The sequence below is a fragment of the Vidua chalybeata genome, chromosome 15 (assembly GCF_026979565.1).
Source record: "Vidua chalybeata isolate OUT-0048 chromosome 15, bVidCha1 merged haplotype, whole genome shotgun sequence".
NCBI lineage: Eukaryota > Metazoa > Chordata > Aves > Passeriformes > Viduidae > Vidua > Vidua chalybeata.
Genome location: NC_071544.1, coordinates 10,398,948 through 10,421,477, shown reverse-complemented (window position 1 = coordinate 10,421,477; position 22,530 = coordinate 10,398,948). Strand labels below are relative to the sequence as shown.

Genomic DNA, 22,530 nt, shown 5'->3' with positions numbered 1-22,530 from the left:
CCACTAAAACTTTTGTCCAGCCCGCAGATCGCAGGCGTTGAAGCAGTTCGGGCCGCACGGAGGACAAGTCCCGGGCAGCGGCAGAGCGGAGGGATGGGTGCCGGGCCCGGGAGCTGCCCCGCGCTGCCCGTCCCGCTGCCGGCGGGTCCCGCTCGGGGCCGGGCCGGCTCGGGGCTGCCCTGACCTATTTGGCTGCCGCAGCGGGGCCGGGCCGGGGTGCGGAGGGCGCTCTCGGGGCGGTGCGGGGCGGTGCTGCCGTTGCCCGGAGACGCTCGCAAGCCCCGCCGGGGAGGGGAGGGGAGGGGGCTGCGCGGCAGCGGCAGCGGCAGTCGGTGCGGCGGGCGCGCCCGGCACGCAGCGCTCCGCTCCCGCAGGAAGCGGCCCGCGGCGGGGGCGGCCGCTCGCAGCCATGCCGGGCCCGGGGCGCTGAGCCGGCCCCGCCGCCGCCCCGCACGATGGAGGAGGAGAGGTGGGTACCGCCGCCAGCCTTTGTGTCCGCCCGGAGCGCTGCGGGATGGGGATGCCCTTCCCCGGGGTGCGAGCCGTGCGGGGCCGTGCGCAGGAATGCGGGGCGCGGCTGCGGGGACCCCCGCTGGTCGCCGCCGGCGGGAATGCCTCCTGCCACGGGCGCCTGCAATGCTCGTGGATGTTGCAATGTCATGGTGACAGGCGGCTTCGCCCCGCACCGAGGCAGCGGAGGGCTTTCCGTGGGATGTGTTTGGGATGTAATTAAGGACGTGAGGGAGGTCGGTCGGGGGGGTGTTCGCCGAAATGGAGGTGCGGGGCAGGGGACTGGGATGCCGGGCAGGGGGGTGGGATGCAGGACAGAGGGGTGGGATGCAGGACACGGGGGTGGGAGGAAGCTGCCCCGCTGGCTCGCCCCGCCGGCACAATGTGCTGGGCTTGTGAGTGCCCTGCCTACGCCTGGAACCTCAGGCAGCCGACTTCGGCATTCCGCTCAAGACACACTCGCTGATATTTGCTGCTTTTCTGAGTCACGAGTGAAAATCCACATCGTCCGTGGATCCTTTGGGGTCTGTTTTCCTGCTGCCGTGTGTGGATGCCGGGCGCTGTGCGGTGTTAGGGCAGTGCAGGGGATCCCGCTCCTCCTTCGCACGGTAGCCGGGCCGTGTAGACTTTATTTCCTGCCAGGCAGCTGTTTTGCTCCACAACCTGCGTGAAGAAGTGTTTACCGAGTCGACCTAATGTCCACTGAACCCATAAAAGATATTATTCTGCGCAGGGACCTCGTGGATGCCAGAGAGATGTTCAGTGTTTTGGCTCTGCCCTCATTACTCCCCTCTGTCAGGTGCCTTTTGCACACCAGAAGCTACTTGTGCTTCTTCAAACGAAACATTAAACTGGTCTGGGTTTTTTTACAATATTTTTTTAAGAACAGGATATGCTGAGTGCTTCCTTTTGTGCTGCTGACCTTGCCGGGGGTGGGGGAACAGAGAGGGGGCTTGACCTGCTGGTAAGACTAAATATCGGGGCTTGACAGGAGTTTTGTTTAAATATGATACATTAGAAAATTAAGCTGGAGTCAACCCCCAAATTCTGGAAATCTTCCTTCTGTTGAGGGAAAACATTCACAGCAGCCTGTAGGAGTTGTTTTCCAAGCTCCAAAGGGCAGCTTCCTACCCTTCTGTGACTCAAGGGTTGCAATTGTTTGTGTATTTAATGTGCAAAACCTTTAATCCTGCCACATTTCTCATTGTAGGCTTCTGCTTTCCGTAATGTGTGAACAGTCACCTCTGAACATTAATCCAAATATTAATTAATTTCAAGTGCCTTGAAATCTTAGTTTGTCATGCTAGATGCTAGCTCATGGAAAGGGATTTTTTTTTTCTTTATTTGTATAAATGAGCCTGTGTTTGAGGAAATGGAACAGAGCTGTTTTGATACCCCAGGCTGGGCTCATCCTTGGCACAGTTGTTTGTTACTTTTTTTTTGGTGGCTACAAGCAATGGTCTCATTTTGATTAGAGGCCTTTTTCTGTGGATAGAATAGTGAAAAAGCCACTGAAAAATACCTGGACTGTTTTACCTTACCCTTTTTTTCACAGACTGTCTGTTTTTAGGGCATAAAGGACTATCCCCATCAGCATGCTTTCTGCCTCTGGAAGTGAGGAATGATTACCCAAATTACTGCTTTCATTTCTAGTTTTTGGGAAGAGGAAGGTGGTCCTGAACTGGCTGTGGGCAGTAACGGTGTGAGGTTTGATTCTTGGCAAGAAAAGCTGGAAATATTCACCTGCTTTCTGGTTCAAAAGGGCACAGTGTGTGTGGGGCTGTGCTGGGGCTGCTTTGGCTGCTCGGAGCAAGTCCTGGGAGGAGGTGTTCAAAAATGACCTTGGCGGGCGAGCACCGTGGCCTCGGTCTGTGCTTGTTGCTGTGCTTTTGCCCCACATTTCAACTCACAACTGTGTTGGGCAGACTGGTCCTCAAATTTTACACTTGGTGGTTTTCCTTATGGCAGAGTTCCCCCTGGTTTTTAATATTATTGCCACTTTCCATTCCTGTGGTCGGTGAGGATCCGTGTTGTTGGTGCTCACTTCACCTCTGACTCTGGTCCTGAGCCTGCCCAGACTCAAATATCCTGTTAACTTGCACACCCAGGACATTCAGTGGTATCATGTGCCCGTGGCATTGCACATGAGCAGAAGCATCTGAGGGCAAGGGAGATTTAACCTGAAACATTCACATGTGGCAATAAAGTATTTCAGAATCCTGCTTTTCTTTTACTGTGCTGATAGTAAAATGATGGTACTTCTATTTTATGGAGAAATTGCATAAGGCTTACAGTTAGGTATGATACTCTGGTTCTGAATTTACAAGATGTTTTTGAGTTTGAATAGGAAAAACCCTCTGGAATGTTATTTTTTTTTTTTTTTTTGTTAAAATATTAAAACACCTGTGGTTTTATATTTAAGTGAAGGTAGTCTGTTGTATCAGTTTGAGAAATACAATATTTGTCTTTGAAAGCAAATAGTATTGTCATATTTGAGTTATTTTGTGTTGTTTCCATTAGTGTCAGCAAAGACTTTTCTTCTCACTAGTTCCCAAAGTCTTCTTTCCCCCTGAGGTCTCCTTTGATATGAATACCCTTTTAGGGATCTGCTGTATGCCAACTGTGTGTTTTCCTAAGCTAATGTCTCCATGTTGATCTAGGCACTGAAAAAAATCAACAAAATAGGAAAATAATATTGCTATTAAAAGAAAAATAATCCTTTCCATTTCACTGCCTCCCATATGTTTTAATCATAATGCATTTCTCTGAAATCCTCTCAAAACCCAGTTCAGTATGTGGATCCCTTCAGTCACAATTTTTTTTAATGTCTTTGTATGTACCTAAAGACAAATTCAGAAATCGAGATTTTTATAACTATGCCATTACACTGACATGTTTTCCTTAATGTGTCTGCCTGAATAGAGGAATAAAACTATTGGGCATAATATATTTGTCCTGTGATTTGGGGTGTTGATTCTAAACAGAGAATTAGGCCAGTTAAAGCAAAATGATTTTTCATTGTGCTTAGACTAAAACTAAGACTAATTTTGGTCTCAGTTGATTTCTGTAGCAGTATTAAAGTTTTCAAGACTACTAACTGCTATCAGGCATCTGTCAGGTTTTTAGACCAGAGTGATGTCAAACCTCTCAGAAACTGTAGATTAACATTTTCTGGTGATGATTCTTACATATCCCTCAAAGAAGCTCCACAGGCTTTGGAAGTTTATGGTTAGCAGGCACTTTTAAGTTAATCCAGGGGTATGAAGCTGCTACAGAGGTGCTGGATTGCCCGTGCAGGACGCTGAGCCCGGCTGGATCTTTGGCCCTGCTTGTGGTGCTGAAACTCTGTGGTGTTAGGGACCAACCAGCAGAGCAGAGCTCAGCCTGTGGTGCTCAGGCAGGAGAGGAGAGCAGCTCCCAGAGACCCTCCAGGGATGCCCAGTGGGATGAGGCTGGGCTGGACATGTCTGGTGTCCCATCATCTCCCCAGTGACAGAGCCTGGTGGAGGGGGACCTCTGTGGTGTTCATGTTGGGTTAGGAGCTAAGCCTGGAGGCTGTTCTCCCAGAAACATGAGCAGAACCTTGCCCTTCTGTGCTCTGAAGGAGAGTGCATTTGAGATCTGCCCTTCCTTCAGGGTGAACTGGCTCCCATAAAGCCAGTGTTAGAATTGGATTTGGCAGAGCTGGGATTTTTGTTCCTGGGGTTTACCAGCTCTCTGCACAGCAATAATCTTGCCAGGGGACAGTTTATCTCTAAGGAAGGCTTTTATTCTTTCACATAATCTACAAAGACATCTGTAATTATTGCTGGTAACTAAGGCAACCCAACTTTATAACTGATACACGCGGGCAGCAGAACAGTGGGGTATGGGTTTTTAAAACACCTTTCTGTCAGCTGGGTTGTGGCCACACTTGGGCAGGAGCTGGGCTGTGAACCCTGGCAACCTGAGCCCAGCTCTGCTAGGAGGTCCTGGAGAGGAGGAACACGGTGTCAACAGGGTGGTGATTAGCTTCACTGGCTTAACTGGGGACTCTCAAATAGGGGTTCATTTCTTCTACTTGGGGACATCACTGAAAGGCCACGCAGGAGAGAGCAGTGGAGTTGGCACTGTCTAAAACTAAGAGCCTCTCTGCTCATTTTAGGAACATCCTGCTGTGTCTCTAAAGAGGATGTTCATCTGGCCCAGGGAAATTAAATCATTTGTCCATTCAGTCAGTGCACGGCCTCGGATAGCCCAGGAATAGAACAAATTGCTCCTGGCAGCTGGCTCAGAGTCCTGCTGCTGTAGTTGGACATCAGCTTGGCAAACGTGGGAGCCATGTCCCTGTGGTCATGGGGTGCAGGGGCTCTACCATGTCCAGTTGGTCTTGGCTGGTATCTTTGATCAGAGTACCCTATTCCTCCTTTGCTTTAATCCATTAAAATAACAACAGTGTAATAAATGTAATAATTCTTAGCCTTGTAGGAGGACAAATCTCAGAAAAGGCTGTGAAATGTAATGGTTTGGTCTTCTCAGGGGCTGCTTTTGCTTTTTGTCAGGGTGCATTTGCTTGGAGCATTCAGGTTCTTGCAATTTTATGTTGGAAATGTGTCAATGATCTCTGAGAGTATGTGCATGGAAGTGTAAAATATCTCTCCCAGATAAAATCATCCTCTGTCTGTTACTGGAACACAATTCTATGGTAGCTGAATCAGCTACCAGCTGAATCTTAGAGATGAGTTAAAGGCTCTTAGCCATTAATTCTTCACATTTGTTTTTTTTAATATGAGTCACTTGGAAAAAAACTTTAAATAGCATATCTTGATCTTTTTTGAAATAAGTTTTTAACCAGACAATCTACAGTATTTTCTCATGGTGAGCCTTTGGCAAATTCTGAAATCAGTCCCTTTTAATTAAGCTGAGGATGTCTCTTAGGATGTTTTTTAAAAACCTATCTTTCCTGCTTTTTAGGAAGAGCTGATTGATCTTCTTCCAAAATCCTGAAGCAAGTTTTTTTGCTTTTAAAATACACAGACAAATGTTGGTGCAGTTGAGGCTTTATGAAAGCTTGACATTGGACCTGACATTTACTTTGGTGTTCAGTGAAACTTGCTGTGTTCTTTGAACTGTATCTTTTGCCAGCAGAAAAGTTTGAACATCTTTGGTCTCTGGCACTGGAGAGCTAATAAAAAAATCTCAGTAGTGTGCTTGTTCTTATTAAAGAGCCCCCATGATTTCTGTGTGCATGGCTTGGTTTTGGATCTGTGAGGTGTCTGTGAGGCTGCCCAGGGCAGTGTCCTGTGGTCATCCAGCTGTCCTGCCCGGGAGCAATGGGAGTGCCTCTCCCTGATACTCCCTTTTGGTTTCACTTTCTTTTAATTTTTTTTTTTTCTTTTTTGTTTACTTTGCTTACTTCCTGTACGTGTCCCAGCTTTGGAGCCTGAAAGCTCCATGAAGTCACTTGCACTTCCAGAGCCTTTTTTTCCCTTCTTGGCTCAAACATACCACATGGGCAGGTTTAGCTGTTTAAAAATCAAGAGTTTGTACTGGGGTGTTGAAAGCTGTGGTCACCTTGCCTAAAGTTTCAATGAAGGCTTTTGATAGACACAGCACTGAGGCTTAGCTGGATTTGGCCGTGTCCCTGGGGCAAGGAGAGCAAGGAGGCTTCTTCACTGGAGTGTGCAGAGCTGGGGAAGAGCCAAGTGCCAGCACAGCTCCATGGCAATGAACACCTCTGGCAGTTCACGTGGCACAGAATGAGTTCAGCTTTCCTCAGGGATAGAAAAACTGTTTGTGTTGATGCCTGGTACCAGTCCCTTGAATACTGAACACTTAACACGAGGTATTCTGCTTTCTGATTTTTCTTCTTTTAATCCAGCCATACTAAGCTAATTGGATGATGACTGTAATGGAATTTGGGAAGTTCTCTCCCTCACTGGGACATGTGCTGAGTGACGTTCTGCTCAGCCTTGTGGCTTCCCTTATGACTGAAAATATTTCACTCACTCAGCAAAGTGAAAGAATTGGACTTGGCTGGTTTTTGGCATTAACCTTTGTCTCAGGCACAAAGCTGGAGGCTGCTCAGTATGCAGGCGTGGATTTGAGCTGCGTGCAGCCAGGCTGCTGCTCAGCCTCTTGCTTCTCGAGGAAGGAGAACCAAAGATTGTTGGGGGGCAGAGAGCTTTGTGTGGTGTCAAGGGACGCGGTGGTGGTGACAGCCAGCGGTCAGGAGCAGGCAGGATGTAATGTTAGCCAGGGCTTCACACTGTCAGGGGTTGTAAATAGTGAATGATGTGTTTTTCAAAGGGAAAGTCAATGTGTCTAAGTGTGCTTGTATATAGATATGTATGTCCATGCATACACACCTTGACAGAAGCTGACAGGGTGTTCTGGGAAGGATCCTTCCACACTTCCCTGCTCTGTGCCCTTCTTCAGACACCACCTTCTGGTCACCAGAGAGCCAGGATGCTGGGTTGTCCAGACTGCTGGCTTAGCTCAATTCAGCCTTTTTTATCATGCCAGCCCAACTAAGAAAGGTGGTAGGGAGGAGGGGACAAAGGTGAAGGAGACTATCCTTTGGAAGGAAAAGCTCTGAGAAGGTCTCCAGTCAGGCACATGGGGCGATGGAGTTGCCACCTGAGATCTGCCTTTCTCTTGGAGTTGGCTTTAGACACAGACAGCCCTCCTTGACTTGTCTTGTTTGCCTTTGCCTGCCAGGGGTTTGAGGGGTGAGCCGTGGAGGTGAGCAGAACAGGGACCTGCCTCAGAGTGCTGCTCCTTTCTCAGGTGGGAGCCTTTAGCTCCGAGTGATTTCACAGACTTTCACATCAGGGAGGTGGAGATATTGACCCGCTGTCAGTTGTGTGTAGAGAGCTATTGCTGCCAACAAAGCAATGAGGACATGTATGTGCCTTAGGCACCTGTTGGCCTGGTTAAACACAGCACATAGCTGAGTGCCTCTGGTTTGACATTACCTATGGAGCTGGTGGTTCTGGTAGGAAGGTTTAATAATTCATTCCATATGTTTCAGTGGCAATAAATAGACTATTTCTGAAATGGAAAGCAGCTTCAGTAAAGCTTTGAAAGCTGTGCAGGGAGTTTTAATAGCCCTTTTCTACTTGCCTCTAAAGAAGATACAAGTCATGTATTGTGTGCTTGCTTTTTTCAGATGGGACATTGAAGGCTAAACTTCTTTTTCTCGGTGTGAATGTTAAAAAATCCATGGTACTCTTATAGTTCCCAGTGCTGAAGTCTATTTCTATTCAGTGAAGCAATTATGTTCTGGCTTGAATTTCAACTTATACTGCTTTCCTGGCCTGAAGGCTGTAAGACTGGGCTTTGTCCTCAGGTGTTTGGCACTTCTTTCTTTTCTTCCCTGCTGTCTGAAATGTGGGCTGAGTTGGCTTTCAACATCCATGCAGAAGTAGCTGCATTTTTTGATGCGCTTCATGTGGAGAACCTAAACTGACTAACTGACTTGTGAGTAACTCCATGCTTAATACCCTGTGCTGCAGTTTTAGGATGCTTGTTTTTTATAGTGCCATTGAATCAAACTTTCTGCTCCTTTTTTTGTCCCTGTTTTTAGCATTAAGCAGAGTTCCCGTTCCTCTGAGGCAGCTGAAGATGAAAAGGACCAGCGTACAGTGACAGTCAATCCCTCTCACATGAGAAAGGCTTTCAAGGTCATGAATGAATTACGGAGGTACACTTTTGACTTACTGGGCACCCTCTGTGGTTTAGCAGAATTATGCTGATTGAGAGACGTAGAAAATAGTCTGTGCCATTTTTATTACAGCTAATGGTTGCATGTAGAGGATTAATCACAAATAGGGAGCTAAAATATACTCCTTTTGTGGTGGGCTGCTCTCCTCAGTCTCAGAACTCTGCCTTCCCAAAAACATTATCTGAGCCATAGCCTTCATTTATAGATGATAATTCATTTAGACTTTTCCATTACTTCCAACAAATTCAGCTGTAAACTATGTTCTTAACTGAGATAAGGGTCTGAAACTCAATAATAGAACATTACAGACACTAAGACACCTACACATAATTACAGACCAAAGATTATTAATGTACTGTTCTTAGTCTCTTTAACTAGCAGCATCACTCAGTCTGGGCTTAGCACTCCAAAGTAAGGGGTGGGAAAAAAAAAGCAAGTACTCAGGAAGAATGTCAGCTCTCTTCTTGCAAAAAAATCCTCATATTAGTTAAAAGAGAACACCTTGGTCTTTACACTGCTGTGTGGGTACAGGGAGAACAGAGGCTGAAAAAATATCTGTGAACACAGCCTTGAAAACTGCTGTCATCACATCAGCAGTGTGGTGGCAGTGGTTCAGCCTGAATTGTTTCTTGGTGGCTGTTATCCCACAAACCAGACAGAAGTTCAGTGAGCATTTCTCTGACTAATTCATTAGACTTTTCACCCTTCTAATTTTAAAAAGAATATGGAAAGTATGTGTGTCACACACATGAATGTATGTGCTCCCTAACTCTTGAGGGGACGTGATGAAAGCAGATAACACCTTTTGCTCTTCTGCACACTCCAAGTAATCAAAAGATGCTGTAATAGCTACTTACTCTCCATGGATTAAGTAGTTTCCTAATACACACTTCTCTAGTGTGGAGAAGGATTGGAAATGTTTCCTTCCACAGATATCTGACAGTGATTCTCTGTTGCATAGGAACAAAATGGAAATATTGTAACTATTATCTGAAGCAGGGCATGTTGTAATTTTTTTTTTTTTTTTTTTTTTTTTTTTTTTTTTTTTACTTTTAACTGGCATCCTTCTGGTCCTTTCTTTGTACTGAAAGCAAAGGATCTGAAACTAAAGTTTTGTGCAGCTATATTCAGAAATCTATTGCGCTACTGTTATTCCTTTGTTAATTGAAGCAGAGTGGGAATAACTGGAGACAGAAAATGTTTCTTAGTGCCTGTGGTTAGGTATCTTGGGCAATACTGAACAGATAAAATAAGGAAGAATTAAAGCTGCCATTAAGCACCTGTATGATGTTTTCATCTTCTTGGTACTGGGTTGTTTTTTTTTTTTTTTTGTTGGCTCCTGTTGCTCTTATGGAATATACAGTTTTCAAATCTCTTGAATGTGCACTGAGCTTGGGATCTGTTAAGCTGTCAGCAATCAGTGTTAATAGATACCTTAAATAATAGTTTCTTCCTTCACAGGCATCCAGAAATCTCATTCAGAGGGTCTAGAAAAATCATGCTAAGCCTTTAACCTATATACTATGGAATAACCTATACTAATAACCTGTACTAATCATGGAATTGTTTAGGTTGGAAAAGACCTCTAAGATCATTGAGTCCAATCCTTAACCCAGCACTGTCAAGGCCACCACTAAACCATGGCCCTAAGTGCCACTTAGGCTTTTAGTTGGCAAATGTAGATGAAATTAATTTTATGAGTGGTACTTTAGATTACTATAGCCCAAAGCGGAATTGAACAGAGCACCTTCTATATAAGCTAAAATAAATGAGGAAGCTTCCATTAGGAGGCTCTTAAAGAGTTTCCCTCTTGCCCTTCCCCCCTTCCAAACTAGCATGAATGCAGGGTACAGACTGCCAGTTCCTCCTTTCTTCCTGTTTTCCAACTATAACCCTCCTTTTCACAGCTGTTTTTTCACGTATTTCAATATATGGAGAAGAAGAGACATAGCTGGTCCATTAGAAGCTCTGTGTATGTTTATTTGATAATGCAGTTTCCTAAAGACAAAGTTCAGTGTGGAGATAAGTAGTTCCAAAGAGAAGGCAACATCTAGATTTACAGGCACTGATCCTTTTTTGGGCTTGACATTTGAAACGAACACCCTTAGTTTGCATTTGTATGCTTAAGCATCTTAAACCAACTTATTGGGAGGCTGAGCACTTCTTGCTGTCGGCATCTGCGAAGCTCTGTGCAAACATTAACTAATGAATCCTCAAAGGACATACGTGGGGCGAGTAGAAAAGGTCACTCGTTAATGAAGTGACTTTTCCAAAGCTCTACAATGAGTCAGTGGGGGAGCTTAGAAGGTTTTTTTTTTGGTTTCTGTCTGGAACCCCGTTCTTTATCCCAGTGACTCTTAATCCCAGACTAATTCATGAGGTAAATGAAGTCCTCAGGCCCATGGATAAACTCCAGTGGTTGATACCTCTGCTCTGGCAGATGCCTCAGGCAGCCTCTGCACCTAACAGTGCCAGGACATATTTTGGTGGCCACTTTCTTTAGTGACAAGCATGGAAGGAAGTACAGAAATCACTTCATTTTCCACTCCACCTTTTCCCTGTGGAAAGAAAAAAGTGATGCTGGTGTTCCTTGCATGGCTATTTCTTGTCTTACAGATCTGCTAGAGCCTGGCCCCAGGTAGTGCCCAAATCCTTAAGCTCTTCTGTGCCTCCTCCAAGCCCTACTTGTTTGAGAGGTGAGGGAGCTGCTTACCCTTTGTTCTTTGAGCAGCATGTATGCCTTGTTTGGCTTCCAGGTTTTGTTTTCCCCTGGGGAAATCAGAAGCACAGGCAGGGCTGCTGCCTCAGGAGGATTCAGGCTTTGCTTTGTAAGCAAACAGTGATAGGAGCTGGTACTGAAGGATTAGAGGACCTTCCCCTGGGATTTGGCAGAAGCTCAGGTGCTGTGTCTGTAATGGTGGGTCTTCCACTTTTTTGGGCCATAGTGATGTAGCTTTTTGCCTGACAGGGAATTCTGAAATGATCTTTGTCTTTTCTGGTGTTTCCCCAGCAAGCGGCTCCTGTGTGATGTGGTGATTGTGGCCGAAACCGTGGAGATGGAAGCTCACCGGGTGGTGCTGGCAGCCTGCAGCCCTTATTTTTGTGCCATGTTTACAGGTACTGCTTGTCACACCACACAGTGCTTGGGCTGAACGGGCCATTGCTGTCCCCAGCCCTTGGGCTGTGTCTGTCAGGAGCTGCAGCACAGGCTGAGAGGGTTTCCTTGAGACAGAAGGGGCACACATGGGTCTGCAGATTGCTGTGCTTGATGGATGATGCTGGTCATCCTTGACTAATTCCTGTGGGGTGAGTAGATAGCATGTGGGGCACTGTGAGGTTATGGATTTGGCTCACTGCTTTATGGGTTATTTTTTTTTCCCCTAACAAGACCTTGGATCATGAAAACATTACCATCGAGCACGTGTTCAGTGCCCTAAATGTTCATGGTGCACATCAAAGGAGTTGCTGGCACAGGAGTTGTAGTTTCAAGGCTCAGTCCTGCCGATACTGATTTGGCAGCCACAGATGTTTAATCTCCCATGGCACTTTTTTCTGCTGCCTGAAATAACACCCTTGTTCTCTTGATCCCAGTGTGTTTTAGCAGCCCAGCTTTTTAACAGGGTGAGTTGCTGCAGTCCAGTGTGTTTTGGTAATGACAGAAAGGAAGAAGAGGACAAAATTCCCACTCTGATCACCTGATCCCTGGAGCAGGTGCCCTTCAAAGGCTGTGCCCAGATGGGTCAGCAAAAAAAACCCCAAGAAAGCTAGGTCAGTCCTGAAGGAGGAGAGTGAGCAGCTTATTTAAGTCATTCTAGTAAAATTAGTGTGGTCAGAAACTCCTGAGCTTCCTTCCCTTTCTTTGCCCTCATTTCTGGGACAGGAACTGACAAATACAAAGAAAATGATTGTACACCCCAGGGAATGGTTTTCACTGCCCCTGAGCTCCAACATAAATGATATTCAGGGATTTTTCCCTGTTTCGTGTTCATTTGCTTGTGGTCTGGGCCTTGTTTCTTGCTTTTAAAAGTCTTGAGATTAGACCTAGTTTAATTCATTTTGTTGGAAGCAGGATGCAGCATTTCTCAGGAAAGACCTTGTCGTTAGTGAAGCTTTTTTCCCTTCTGTGATGGAAGTGGGGAGAAAACCTCAGGTGTAAAATGTGAGGCATGATGTGACACTCCCCATGGTGGCTTTATCAGTGTGGTGAGCTAAGGTGGGGAGCATTTGTGTTTCCTGGGGTGCTGCACCCTGCAGCTGGTACTGTCTGCAGTGGTGAGGCAGAGGAGCAAGCGCTGCTCAGAAGTAGCTGTGTGTGAGGGCACCTCGAGCACAGCTTGTGATGCTTGTCCCTGATGAAGAGTTTAATAAAGAAAAACCCTTGGAAAAACCCCCTGATCCTTAGAGGTCATCTGAGTGGGAAGGTGGTGGTGCAGGGCTGCTCATGTTTCCATGCAGGAATTCTCTGGGCCGTGTAATCCCTCACTCTGTGGGTTAAACAGTAATCAGCTAACCCATCATGTGGCTGGCTCCAGAGCTCCCCTGGGCTGGGTGACAGCCCCGGCAGCCGCCTGTCCCCTCCCCCTGACAAGTCCCCGGGGGCAGAGGGTCAGGCAAAGACCAGCTCTCCCTTTGCTTTCAGTCTAGCTATCTCCAAATTCCCGAGGTCTGAATCTCATGAAGAGTGTGTGATCTCCTTCCAGCTGCACGGGGGTTCACTCCCTGCAAGGGGACAGTTTAAAATCACACCTTCAGCACGAGCTGGTTGTTGTGACTTGGATTTTTTGCACTGCACAAGGGCTCAGGTTCAGCTGCACTGTGGGGGTATTTGCAGGAGCTGCTTGTGGACACTGAATTCCCACTGGAGGAGTCCCCCAGCAGTGCCAGCAGTGAGTAGTGAGTGATCAGAGTGGAGCTGTGAGCAGTGGGACCCACACTGAGACCCACAGCTCATCCACCTTCACCACTGCTTGCTCTGCAGGCTCTGTCTGTGTCAGCTGGCCCTGACTTTGGAGCCATGAACGACCTTGTGATGACCTTGGGGTCTTTCCTAAGCCATGTGTGTCCTCTGGTTAGCCATTCCTCTTTGAAGTATTCCTGGAAAGTCTGAAAATGGGTAGGCACATTTTCCATTTGTATCTTCCACTGCTGAAGGAAAGCTGGGACCAGCACTTCCTGAATGTCCCTTTCCATGCTGGCTTTCTAGAGCATTTTGGGTGCTGGTCCTTGTTGGCACTATTCTGTGGGGATGATTTGGGACAGTAATTTCTGTCCATTTAGAAGAAAACACAATCATTTCAGAAAGGGTAACAAATACTCCAGTGACACTGCTAGGACTGCTCTTGTCACATACCTTAGGAATTTTGGAAGTGCTGAAGGAGGAAGCAGAAGGAAGTCCCTTGCAGGACTTATGTGCTGCTTCAAAGCACTCACCCCATGTGTGAGAGGCTGTGGTTTTGCTATCCAATGCACTCATATGCTCCCTCAGCACATCTGTGACTTAGGAAACAGCCAAAGCTGTGGCTTTGCTCTGGGAAATGCAATGTGGAGGAGCAGAGCAGGCTGCTGTGCTGGGTAAACACAGCACCGTGGGCTGCTGCAGTTTGGAGTGTGGTTTGTCTTGTGACAAAACAGAGCTCTGCTCTCTTCTTGCCCTGATGAGCAGAGGGGAGTGGAAAAGGCACTGCTGGGTGTTGAGTGTGGTGCAGGAAAGGAATGCCTCCATGAGGGGCTGTGTCTGCTAAGTCTGTCCCCTACAGAGGTCTGCTCAGAGCCACCCTGCCTGTTTTGCCTGCCTTTGCCCCCTCTCACCTCGTCCCTTGTGTCTGCCTGGCTGCAGCGGTGCAGGGATGGGTCTGTGCAGTGCCATGTGCAAGGCAGCCCTTTCTCATGTGGGAGAGATGCTAGTGATTTGAATTATTCTGTAATTAAGGTATCAGATAGGGCTGGAGTCCAACTTATGAAAGACACCCTAGAAATTGCATTTTGTGAGGTTTAAGGTGTAGGTTTTTCTTCTGAAGAGATGTGAGACGAGATGCCCTCAGTGGTCCAGCACTCAGCTGCCCACAGGCTTGCCCTGGGTCTGTGCTTGGAGGAAGGAGCAGCCTGTTGCCTGCTCCTGGTCTGCACCAACCCCTGCCTTGGTTCACTTGTGGTGTCTCCAGGCTCTTCCCCATTCCACAGCACTGGAGAATTGTCCCCCGTGTGACAAGTGGGAGGGGCGGGATGGCTCCAGTTGGATCCTGTCCTGCTGTGGGCACAGCACACAGCCTCCCTCCTGGGCTGGTCCCGCAGCAGAGCCAGTGGAAGCTGTTAGTGTGCAGGGCTGGCAGCTTGCTGGTGGGTGGGGAAGCCCACACAGCTTTTATTTTTGTTGCTTGTGTCACATGGATGCTGCCACGACAGATGATGTTATCAGATTGGTCCCTCCAAGCTATTTCTGCATCAATCTCTGGGTGTGTGTGGCCGAGCCCCTCCCCACACCGAGGGTCCTGCAGGGCTGGGGCCCCACTTGCCCTCCCCATGCAGGGGGTTTCGCTGGGTGCTCCTTACAGGCACCTCCAGCAGCACAGGGCTGATGGGGACTGGGCTGTCCTCAGAAGCACCCTTTCATCTCTGGAGATGTTTGGGGTTTTTTAGGGGGAGGAAGTGTGTGAAGATGACACATTTTGTCAATTAAAAAGTCCTACCTGCTTTGAAGGCCTCCTAAATGTAGGTCATTTATCCCTTTGTACTGGTACATTTGTATTCATGAGCTTCTCTGAATAACATTTTATTATTAAATTTTAAAAATTGAATTTGGAGCAAATATTATTTCACTTCTTGGGACGTTGTTGACTGTTCTAACACTCATGATCCCACCTCACTCCTATTATTTACCTCCTTATTCACATAAGGAAAGTCAGCAAAGTTCAATTAGCAGGATCCAGGTTTTGCTCAAGCTTGGGCCCTCTTTAGCATCTGACTCTGTGCTGTGCACTTACTGTGCCTGGCCATGTCCTGTGGAATGCTGCACGGAGGTGTAGGCTGTAATTACTTCTATAGGCTGCAGGAAATATTTTTCCACTTAATCCCACAGCAGTACTGAGTCACTGAATTTCTGAGAGTAGTGATTATTCATGCCCAGGTTTAAGAATTGACATTTCTTCATGCTCTCCTTTGTTTAGCTTTGTTTTTCCACCTATCATTTTCTTTCCACTTGGGAGTTTGTTCTTTCTTTTCTGTGGAGATCCTGGTGATTAACTCCTGGGTGAGGTCACCATGTGTGGGGATGCTGGAAGGGCCGTGGGGAGTCCTTTCTCCTCCCCACTGCTTGTTTTTGTTCCTCTGATGTGCTCCCGTTGCACGGGGGGTGTGGAGGTGTGCATAAAGCTCTGGGTCATGAATAGGCTCTTACACAGCTACGAGGCTTTTCTTGTGTATTCAGGGAGGAAATTATTGCTCTAGTTCCATGTGCTTTTGAGTTATGGGTTTGGGGAAGGGATACGGTTTGGATCCAAAGGTGTGAGCTTGGGAAGGTGAGAGATGAGAACTGCATCTTTCTGTGTGGATGCTTTGCACAAGGTGTAAGTGATGGATGGCTTACAGCAGGGTAATTTAGGAGAGAAGCTTGCTGCATGCTGTGTAACTGCTGGCCTGTGTGCTTGTTTTTCTAAGCAGGTTTTAGCTTCTTTCTAAAGAAAGAGAATAACACTGCATTGCTTTTAATGTAGGGTATACTAAAAAAAAATACCCTAATGTAGCTGTTGCAACATATTAATTCATATTCATTCATAATCATTCTATCCATATGTATATATATTTTAAAAATTAAATATATTTTTAATAAATAGATATAAAAATATATTTCTCAAAGGCCTTTGTGAGGCACATCCACAGTGTCTTTGAGTCTGTCCCTGTTTTGGGACATGATTAAGGGACATACTGGGGGTTTATTTTTAGCTCTTGTATTTGTTTGAATGCAGGTGAACCATGGCAGGTTCTTTTGAAGAAATTGAGTTTTTTGCATTTATTGATTTATGTTGCTTTACACCAGTGTCCTCAATCTTGAGTTGCTTTTTAGGTGCCATTGGGAGGCTTCTGGGAATCTCACTGGTGGTTCTTCAATGGTGAGGGATAGTGCCAGGCAGTCTCGTAGTCGGGCACCAGGAGAATGTGCTGGATGTGTGGGGAGCAAGGTCCTGCAGAGCAAACTGTAACTGTCCTTTTGAAATGAATTTCAGGAGACATGTCTGAAAGTAAGGCCAAGAAGATTGAGATAAAAGACGTGGATGGGCAGACCCTGAGGAAGCTGATTGATTACATCTACACCGCTGAGATCGAGGTCACGGAAGAGAACGTGCAGGTGGGTCTGCTTCAGCAGCTCCTGTGGAGAACCAAGTGGAAGGCTTGGAACTCAAAGGCACAGGTTCTTCGGGGGTGAGGGATCTCCTCAGGCTGCAGAAAGTAAAAGGTTGAGCTTGAAAAGAGCTGCTTCCAGCCTCTGTTTAGTCTTGAGGCACTTTAGTGCTTTCCCCATGCTTAAGTCATGTTGCATTTGGCTTTTGTGTGGAGCTGTTTTAACAAGAGCGGGCATCTGCCTTCCAAGAAGCTGTGCTGACTTGTGGGTCAGTCTGTCGAAGGTCAGAATACACTCAAACAAGCAGTGAGTCAAATGTTTTAAGGCCATGGCAGAGGAATGTGGCTGTTAGTTTTTAAATTCTTCTGGGTAGTTTGAGTTGTTTCACAGAGCTTTGAGTGGAATATGTTGTTCAAATGAGGACGTTCTTCCTTTTTTTTTTGTGTGTGTGCTCTGTCTTGAATTTCTGAGAGGTAAATATTTGTTCAGAAGTGGAAAGAGTAATTGAAAGGCAGCCTTCAAATAAAGCAGGGTGCTCAGGAAGAGTGTTTTGCAGTGTCACGTGGCTGTGGCTGCTGGTAAAGCTTGCTCTTTGACTCTGCTTGTATTTGTGGTAAGAAAAAGGCTCTGCACTTAGCCACTGATGTCTGGGAGGGATGCTGAGAGCTTGTGTGTGTACATGCTTTTAGTTTTTCAGTTGGTCTGGTTTTGTTTGCAAGTGGCAGTTTGAGCCCATCGTCTTCCTCGCTTTGACTTTGACACTGCCAGGGGAGCAAGTCTGTGTCAGTGATGCTGGGGAGAGTTTTGTTGACCTAATTAACACAGCAAAATTAGATTGGTTCTGCTTGAAACGAGGCTCTTGCTGTGAGCTCTTCTGCTCTGACCCCTCAGGCAGAGTGAGGTTCTTGCTGCCCTGTCCAGGAGCTTGGCCAAACCCCTGAGCTAGTCCCACTTTGCAGTGCGGCCCTTCGCCATCCCTCGTGACCAAAATCTGTGGGGGCCTTTTCCTGTCCCTTCTGCCCTCTGGTTTTACAAATGTGACTCTTTGGTGTGCTCTCAGCCTGGCAGTGTCACACTGGTGGGAGTGTGGAGCCTGGCTGCCCTGATTGCCCTGCAGTGAGGCTGAGAGCCATCAGTGCAGAGACCTTCAAGGTGCCCTATGGCAAAGGAGCTGGGACTCAAACCCCACTGTGGGTGGCTTGGCCTGGCTGTCTGCTGTGTGACCCACATCAGGGTCATCAGGAGCTGGCACCACATCACTCAGTGGGGGACTGGGGTGGAGCTCCTTGCACCTCTGATCTCCCATTGCTGGAGGAGAAATGACATTTACACACCCTCAGGCTGTAAATTTCCCTGTTTCTGTGGGAAGCATGGAGGCTGTATCCATGTGCTTTGTGAAAGGTGTGCTTTCCTTCCACGCTGCTCAGCCTTGGGTGCTCCAGAAGCTCCCACTTGGCACATGGGATGTGCAGAGCTTGGGATCCCATCTGCTGAGCCTGCCGTGGATGGGGCTCGGGCGGTGACCCTGGCTGCTTTCCCAGGGGAGAGTTTTGGTGCTCCAGCTGCACCAGGGTGTGAGCAGTGCTGTGGGAGCTGGAGCAGGCTGGAGAGACAGCCCCATCCTGCCCAGAAGGTCTGTGAAAGTCCAGGTGTTGCCTTTCCTGAGCAACTAGACAGCCATATCTTTTAGTAATACATAACCAAAACCTACCTTCTGTGGCCCAGGGATTACAGGGAGTTAAAGCAGATCTCTGGCTACATTTGTTTTTCATCTCTCAGACAGCAAGATAAAAAAAATGTAAGTTCTGAATACTAAGTGTTTTTTCCCAATCTAGTAAAGCAGGTCCTTTTACTGCAGCATTTATTTTAATATCCACTCTGTGATTAACTCTTCCGGCTAGAGGTAAATTAATTCATAGAAGCTAAGAAATGAAGCTGATCTACTGCAAGATTAACTGACTAGTTTAAATTTTATTACATGTTTAAAGTGTTCATGCTGAAAATGTTTCATGGAATTTAATATAATTGTGTTATGAAACCAATAGAAAGAGAAATTTGTATCCTGTCCCCGGGTGTTTTACTCTGAACAAAATGCCATAAACAGGTTAATATTCACCTTAAGCCACAAGAAGAAAAGGTTACAGAAGTGACTATTCTGTGATTTATTGGAAAGTTTCACATGAAGTGAAGGCTAAAAACAAAAAAATTAAGTTCCTTGTAGACTCTCATTTGAATTAGATGTGTCAGTGTTAGAAAGAAGTGAGCAGGTTTGGTCCCTTGCATCACCACATCCTCCTGCTGCACAGCTTTGGGTCATCCGTCCATCCATCCGTCCATCCATCCGTCCATCCATCCGTCCATCCATCCGTCCATCCATCCGTCCATCCATCCGTCCATCCATCCATCCATCCATCCATCCATCCATCTGGAAGGACACCTCAGTAGTGCCTGTCTGTGCTGTTTCAGCAATGTTTCTTTGCAGCCCTGCTTGAGCACAGTGAGGCTTTCTCTTTTCCCAGCAGGTATCTCCTGAGCTGTCCTGTTTCCTTGTCACATGTTCTGAATCTCTAGCTGGGCAAGGGTGTTTTTAAAGGAGTTCCTCAGACTTTCTCTGGAAGAAGCAATTTCTGGGTACAGGTGCCAAGTAATGTCATTGTAGAAATTATGAAAAGAAAAAGAATGTTGCTCAATGGTGTTGACTGAGCAGATGCAGCCAAGATATCAAAACTTGTGAATAAATGAAAAGACACTGTCTTGGCAGTGAGAAAAATAAGATGAGAGCAGGATAGAACTGAGAAAAAGATGGACAGCAAAGGTAGCATGGAGTGCAGAATGAATGTTCCTAAGTGTGTTTGAATGCTGAGCAGTGCCCTTTTTTTTTTTTTTTTTTTTTTTTTTTTTTTTTTTTTATAGGCCTGGTATGGGCTCAGGAAGTGAGATTCTTTTTCTAAGCACGTATTTCTGTAGCTGATTGTGCAATGAAATGACACAGTGTCTTTTGTTTTTTATGTAAGGATAGATATGTGTACCAGGGGCCAAGCCTGTACGAGTCAGTTCCAGTCATCATCTATGTAGTGAGTTCCTGGGGGTGGCCATCCAATTCCTTCTCAAGATTATGTCCCAAATGTGCAGGCAAAGGTGATTTTCAGCTCATGCTGAGCCCAAGGAATACTCTCTTCTAACCCTGCTGGGGTACATGGGTGAGAATTACCCCAGCAAATGCACTTGTGCTTTATCTATTGGAACTTCATTCTTAGAGAGGGATTTCAAGGCAATATAGGTGCAGCAGTAGGAGGGCTCAGGGATGATGGATGATAGAGAAGTTTTATCTGTGTATTTGGGATTAAGCCTCCCACTTGTTTGGAAGGCAAGGAGCAGAGACAGAATTTCTGTCTTTGTTGCAGTCGTGTTGTAGTTTCAGGAAAATCCATCCTGGGATTTCTACACCTGCTGCCTTCTGTTGTTCCTCCTCTGTTGCATCCTGTGTCAAGGTTGGTTGTAAATTTTGATATGCATGATATAAAGACCTCATTCATTTGAAGGTGGAGCTTGGTACATTTATTTAGAAGGAAGTTGTGTCATGCAGTTTCTGTAAAAGGAAGGAAAACTAAAGTGAGTGTCTCGGGGAACTTCACAGATGCTCAGGTTCCTGGGCTGATCTCAATGGAAATCATAAACACATCAGAGCACAGAGTCTGCTGCTCTCTACGTGTGAGGGGTAGCTGGTGATTTTAACATATGAATTACTTGAATGTTTCAAATAGATCTTGATTTTGCACCTGAAGTGGTTACATTGCTGCCTGCTTTCCAACTTTCATATCAAACCTGCTAGCTCAGTGATGGAGAAGCTCTTCATGGTGTTCTTGAGCAGAGCTGAATTAAGAGATTTGGGACCAGGCCTGTCCCTGTCCTAGGCAGTCCTGGGAAAATGCCTGGACCTCTGTCTTTAGACAGTGAATACAGTCCCTCCTTATGGTGTCCCAACCAGCCTTACTTGTGACACTTCATTACTGGCAGGCAGCCAGAGAATTGCCCTCCCAGATAAGAAAGTAATTATCATTCAAGTTATAATGATTCCCTGGAAAAAGTCCCGATTAACCTGGTTTCACAATTAAGTTGTTAGGAATGATGTGCCATGGACCACATGTGTGGTGTCCTTGTGTGCTGCCACAGTTTGAGATATGGCTCATACACAGAGAACAAATCTGAAATCAGCTCTCTGGAGGAAGTAGATATTGAATCTGTCAGCTTTGCAGCCATAGTAATTGTCATAAAAAATGTCTCAAGAAAAGAGGAAAAAAGAATTGCTAGGAGCTGCAATATTTCTGTTCCAGAGTACTTCTGCACTTCAGCTTTCCCTGCACACTTAGGAGTTCACAGCAAGGAAAGAGAGTTCTCTGGCAAGTGCAGTTTTGATGATAAAGGGTTTATAAATGGGTCAGTCCATCTCTCTTCCCCCTATTCAGTCCAAAAGCTGCAGCTGTAGTAGGTGCAAGCCAAGGGTGAGGCACAGCACCTTTCAGCAATAAGTTAGGGCTGTGTTCCTCCCTGGAGCCAAAGCTCCTTGCTGTGCATCTCCCTGGGGTGCAGGGGTCCCTGGTCCATTGCAGGGCTGACTCCTCTGGGCTGGGGGCCCTTTCTTAAACCTTTAGGAAGTCTTTTAAATTGGCTTGGCCTAATAGAAAGCTGAGGAGAAACTTGTGGATGTGGCACCAGAGCACTGTGTTGTGCCCGTACATGTGTCACTTTTTTATTTCACTGTTTAACCGAGGGATGGTGTGTCTGAAGTTGGAGAAGGTAGCTCAGGAGGGAAGTTGCCAGTTGTTCCCCTGTTTTCTCTCTCATCTCTATGTCCTTTGTCTGTCTCCTGCTCCTGACAAGGTTTTTGACTCCCTGATGCTGTCACACCTTCCTCTGTCTGGGCTATTTCACCTCAGGTGGAGCATTTAACTGGAAGTACTGTTGTTGAGCCCATGTGCTGCCTGGGAGCAGCTGGGGCGTAATAAAGCCTGATTGCCACCCTTGCACTCAAAAGCCACATTACACTAATGTAGTTTTATCTCCACTATTTGTGCTGTTCAGAGCAGCTTGTTTAAAACTGATTTTACCTGCCTTGCAAGCACAAAATCCATTTGTTCCTCTGGTTACAGGTTCCCCTGGGCAGGTGCCTGGGAGCTGTCTCCCTGTTTGGGCAGATGTGCAGTCCCAGCTGTGGCCCTGGATGTGCAGCTGAGGCTTACAGCCACTACTTTTATTTGGCTTCCAATTTGACCAAATTGTCAAAGGTGCTTATAAGCTTTCATACATCCCCTGCCTAGGGGAAATGCTCCTTTCCCAGTTTTGCAGAGTGGGAATGATGTAAATTAACTTTTGGCCAAGGCTACCTGTAAGGCTCTGTCACAGTAGGGAATTAACCTCAGCCTCTGCAGTCCAGCATTAATGAATGAACCTTATATGTACAGAACACTTTTGGCTGAAAGATGTTTCTAGTTTAGAGACATCACAGGTCTGTGGAAATAATTGCCCAGACAATGTTGTGTAAAACTTGAAATTTGTGTGGAGTCTGCAGAGCACAGCTGGATATATATATGTATATATTAAAAAAAAATATATATATACACATATAACTAGATGTTATCTATATCTCTAGACACACACCCCATAGATGAAGCTCTGGACATGAATTAAGCAAAGCAGTCAGTCTCAGTAGTAATAGCTGATAATTTTGATATAGTTTCAAAAAATGAGTGGGTTTTGATTTGGAGGCAGATCTGGTAGAGAAGCCAGCTCTCACAAAATGGTTCATGGCTGTTGGAGTTCAAATATTAAGAGCCAAATCCAGACCCATGTGAGCAACTTGCCTGGATATTAATGGGGCTGCAGTTTGGTCCTGCTGCATGTTTAGGCAGGGCATTTCCTCTTGTTATTTCTAAAGGAAACAGACTTTGTTCTCACGGAAATCCTTTGCTTGCTTTTTGCC

At 46.3% G+C, this 22,530-nt stretch overlaps 1 protein-coding gene across 6 annotated transcripts in view; it reads left to right on the top strand.

Moving 5' to 3' along the window:
* Positions 1–22,530, top strand: part of LOC128795807 (kelch-like protein 3) — a 62,413-nt gene that overhangs the window by 13,479 nt on the left and 26,404 nt on the right. For 4 of the 6 annotated variants that reach the window (XM_053956868.1, XM_053956867.1, XM_053956872.1 and 1 more), the window contains 3 exons: positions 8,078–8,194; positions 11,226–11,332; positions 16,435–16,556. In XM_053956868.1, the coding sequence (XP_053812843.1) occupies positions 8,078–8,194; positions 11,226–11,332; positions 16,435–16,556 (346 nt within the window). Of the gene's footprint in view, positions 1–387; positions 470–8,077; positions 8,195–10,850; positions 10,912–11,225; positions 11,333–16,434; positions 16,557–22,530 lie in introns of those variants that run through there. The other 2 variants (XM_053956870.1, XM_053956871.1) reach the window with 2 other exon arrangements.